The sequence below is a fragment of the Equus asinus genome, chromosome X (genome assembly GCF_041296235.1).
Source record: "Equus asinus isolate D_3611 breed Donkey chromosome X, EquAss-T2T_v2, whole genome shotgun sequence".
In the NCBI taxonomy this organism is placed as follows: domain Eukaryota; kingdom Metazoa; phylum Chordata; class Mammalia; order Perissodactyla; family Equidae; genus Equus; species Equus asinus.
This window is the reverse complement of record NC_091820.1, coordinates 33,774,938-33,779,566: the sequence shown is the minus strand read 5'-3', so window position 1 is coordinate 33,779,566 and position 4,629 is coordinate 33,774,938. Positions and strand designations below refer to the sequence as shown.

The 4,629-nt window shown below is 40.9% G+C and overlaps 1 protein-coding gene across 1 annotated transcript; it reads left to right on the top strand.

Annotated features, from left to right (window-relative positions):
• Nucleotides 1–265: 265 nt before the first annotated feature.
• On the top strand, nucleotides 266–1,209 carry FOXR2 (forkhead box R2). The gene is given in 5 exon segments (XM_070502845.1): nucleotides 266–503; nucleotides 506–679; nucleotides 682–843; nucleotides 846–926; nucleotides 929–1,209. Coding segments are annotated over 5 exon segments (936 nt in total).
• Nucleotides 1,210–4,629: the final 3,420 nt, after the last annotated feature.

Sequence of the window (4,629 nt, the reverse complement as noted above, 5' to 3'; positions counted from 1 at the left end):
CTTGATCTTGTTTTCCTGCTCAAAAGCTCTTTTTAGTTACTTCTTTATTTTGAGGTCTGTCCAGAACACTGAGGTTTCTCCAAGTCTGACCACTAATCAATGAACCATAGGTGCCCCCTTTTCCAATAATTTTAGCAGACCTCCTAATAAACTCCCTAGATGAGATATACTGCATCAAAAACAATGCCGCAACAAGGGCTTTGAGAAGTGCCTCAGAGACCTCTGCCCTTTTGGAAGTCTCCTACCATCTACCTCTCCACTAAAGATGGACCTAAAACTAAAAACTCCTAAATTCTTGTATAGTCTCCATGGCCAGGTCCCAGGGCTGATGGACTGGGACATGGCGAATAAGATCCTCCTGCTGTGCACCACAGACCAATGACCCGTAGCTGAGCAGAACCTTACCAAATACAGGCTTCAAGTAACGGAACCCCCAAAGGCACCTCAAGAGAGGAGACCCAGTCTTAATAAAGATGGCCCTGACTTTGAACCCAACCTGTGGATGTGAGTCCCAACATTGTGTACTCCCTTGGCAGCCAGGAGGCTGCAAGACCCAGTAAGAAAACAGATCTAACAAGCATGTTTCCTTCCCCTCAGCCACTCCCAAAGGACAAAGAATCTAACTGCTCAGAGGCCACCGTAATGGAGTCCCTGCCATCCTCCTCCAGTGAGTAATCTACCCACAAAAGCAGTTCACCTCTTCCCCCAGCAACTGGGAGCTCACAGAAGAGGATACTGAGGAACAAGATAGCAACCCTTCTATGACCCTCCAACCCCCTATCAAAGGGGAGTGCTTCCAGAGCCAGAAGCTGTGGCAAGGCAACAGCCAGGAAAGGAGGTCCTGGCCATGGTCCCCCTTAATTACAGTCACCTAATTGCCCTGGTGTCAAGAAATAGCCCACCCTGTGACCTCAGAGTGCAAGAGGTCTAAGTATCACCTGACAGCATTTCCTCTTTTTCTGGACAGCTCCAAATGGCTGGAAGAACACCATCAGCCACAACCTCTGCTTCCTGGGAAGCTTTGAGAAGGCCACAGTCAGCTTTCAGGATGGGGCCAATGCAAGGCCGTGGTCTGGCCTCTGGAAGCTTACTGAGGAGAAACACCATCATTTTCAGGAGGAGACTCGTGCCTTAGCCTCTGCTTGAAGGGAGAGCATCCAACAGTGAATGAGGCAGCCAGGTGTGATGACCTCACTCTTTGACCTTTGAACTACCACTGCTCCTTTTCTGGAACACTGCCCTCTTTACTGTGCCTACCGATGCCCCAATTGGCCTTCATTAATCTCTAAGTCTACCCTGCCTGGTAGGTGCCAAGTCTGTATTTAACTACTGCTACAAGAATAATATTAAATGAAGTAGAGGTACAAACGAGGCATAGCTTAAATCCAGGTGAGGAATCATGGAAAGTTGCATGAGGACCGTGGCACTTGCTCTGCATTTTGAGCAGTCAGGGAATCCTAGGAATAATGGCATAGAAGTTAACGAAAGAAGGGCATATTTTATAAGAAAAGGAATTCTTTTTACTGGAGGGTATGCTCACATATGAAAGCGAATGGTGGAGTAAAAGTATAAAATTCAGGATGGAGCCAGCCTTGGAGAGCCTCGAATGCCATATGAAGGTGTATATGTATAAAAAGAACTAGGCTTGATGTTTAAAGCCTGGAGATTCAAGTGTCCCTCTTCTACCATTCATAAGCTATATTTGCTTTTTTTTAAGAGAAAGACTTAAGAAAAATTTTTAATTTTTTAAATTAAGATTATGACAGTTTACAACCTTGTGAAATTTCAGTTATACAAGAAATTTTTTTTTTAAAGACTGGGATCTGAGCTAACATCTGTTGCCAATCTTCTTTTTTTTCTTTTTCTTCTTTTCCCCGAAGCCCCTGAGTACACTGTTGTATATTCTAGTTGTGAGTGCCTCTGATTGTGCTATGTGGGATGCCACCTCATCATGGCCTGATGAGCAGTGCCATGTCCATGCTCAGGATCTGAACTGGTGAAATCCTGGGCCGCTGAAACAGAGTGTGTGAACTTAAGGGCCATGGGGCTGGCCCCTAAAGTTTTTTTTTAAATTGAGTTCATAAAAGTTTACATCATTGTGAAATTTCTCTTGTACTTTATTTCTTGTCCATCACCATATAAGTGCTCCCCTTCAACCTCTGTACCCATCCCCAATCTCCTTCCCCTGGTAACCACTGAACTGCTTTCTTTGTCCATGTGTTTGTTTATATTCCACATATGAGTGAAATCATGTGTTTATCTTTCTCAGTCTGGCTTATTTCGCTTAGCATAATACCCTCCAGGTCCATCCACGTTGTTGCAAATGGGATGATTCTGTCTTATTTATGGCTGAGTAGTACTCCATTGCATACATATACCATATCTTCTTTATCCATTTATCAGTCGGTGGGCATTTGGATTGTTTCCATGTCTTGGCTATTATGAATAGAGCTGCAATGAACATACGGGTACATATGTCCCTTTGGGTTGTTGATTTCAAGTTGTTTGGGTAGATACCCAGTAGTGGGATAGCTGGGTCCTATGGTAGATCTATTTTGAGTTTTTTGAAGAATCTCCATACTGTTTTCCATAGTGGCTGCACCAGTTTGCATTCCCACCAGCAGTGTATGTGGGTTCCCTTTTCTCCACACCCTCTCCAACATTTGTTATTTTTAGTCTTAGTGATTATAGCCATTTTAACAGGTGTCAGGTGGTATCTTAGTGTAGTTTTGATTTGCATTTTCCTGATGATTAGTGATGTTGAGCATCATTTCATGTGCTTGTTGGCCATCTGTATATCTTCTTTGGAAAAATGTCTGTTCATATCCTCTGCCTATTTTGTGATTGGGCTGTTTGATTTTTGTTGTTTAGTTGTGTGAGTTCCTTATATATTACGGAGATTAACCCCTTGTCAGATATATGATTTGCAAATATTTTCTCCCAGTTGGTGGGTTGTCTTTTTATTTTGATTCTAGTTTCTTTTGCCTTGCAGAAGTTCTTTAGTCTGGTGAAGCCCCACTTGTTTACTTTTTTCTTGTTTCTCTTGTCTGAGAAGACATGGTATTTGAAAAGATCCTTTTAAGTTCAAGGTCAAAGAGCTGTACTACCTATATTATCTTCCAGGAGCTTTATGGTTTCAGGACTTATCTTCAAGTCTTTGATCCATTTTGAGTTTATTTTTGTGTATGGCATGAGATAACGGTCTACTTTCGTTCTTTTGCAAGTGGTTGTCCTGATTTCCCGACACCATTTCTGGATGAGATGATCTTTTCTCCACTGTATGTTCTTGGCACCCTTGTCGAAGATTAGCTGTCTGTAGATGTGCAGTTTTATTTATGGGGTTTCAGTTCTGTTACATTGATCTATGTGCCTGTTTTTGTACCAGTACCATGCTGTTTTGATAACTATGGCGTTGTAGTACATTTTGAAGCCAGGCATTGTGATGCCTCCAGCTTTGGTCTTTTTTCTCACGAATGCTTTAGCAATTTGGAGTCTTTGGTTGCCCCATGTGAATTAGGTTCTTTGTTCTATTTCTGTGAAGAATGTCATAGGGATTCTGATTGGGATTGCATTGAATCTGTAGATTACTTTGGGTAGTATGGACATTTTAACTATGTTTGTTCTTCCAATCCATGGAAGATTGGATCCGTTTCCATCTCTGTATGTCATCATCTATTTCTTTCAATAATATCTTATAGTTTTCATTGTATAGGTCCTTCACCTCCTTGGGTAAATTTGCTCCTAGATACTTTATTCTTTTTGCTGTCATTTTAAATGGAATTGTATTCTTGAGTTCTCTTTCTGTATGTTCGTTATTACAGTATAGAAATTCAGCTGATTTTTGTAAGTTGATTTTGCACCAAGCAACTTTATTGTAGTTGTTAATTATTTCTAATAGTTTTCCGATGGATTCTTTAGGGTTTTCTATATATAAGATCATGTCATCTGCAAACAATGAGAGTTTTACTCTTTGCTCTGTATTTGGGTTCCTTTTATTCCTTTCTCTTGCCTAATTGCTCTGACCAAAACCTCCAGTACTATGTTGAATAAGAGTGGTGATAGTGGACATCCTTGTCTTGCTCCTGTTCTCAGAGGGATGGCGTTCAGTTTTCCCCATTGAGTATGATATTGGCTGTGGGTTTGTCATATATGGCCTTTATTATAGTGAGGTAATTTCCCTCTACCCCCATTTTTTAAAGAGATTTTTTTTTATCATGAATCACTGTTGGATCTTGTCAAATGCTTTCTGTGCATCTATTGAGATGATCACGTTTTTATTCCTCATTTTGTTAATGTGGTGTATCACACTGATTGATTAGCGGATGTTGAACCATCCTTGTGTCCCTGGTATAAATCACACTTGATCATGATGTATGATCTGTTGGATGTATTTCTGTATTCCGATTGCTAATATTTTGTTGAGGATTTTTGCATCTATATTCATCAGCAATATTGGCCTGTAGTTTTCCTTTGTTCTGTTGTCCTTGTAAGGCTTTGGTATCAGAGTGATGTTGGCCTCATAGATTGTGTTAAGAAGTATTCCATCTTCCCTTATTTTTTGGAGTAGCTTGAGAAGGATAGGTATTAAATGCTCTCTGAAAGTTTGGTAGAATTCTCCAGGAAAGCCGT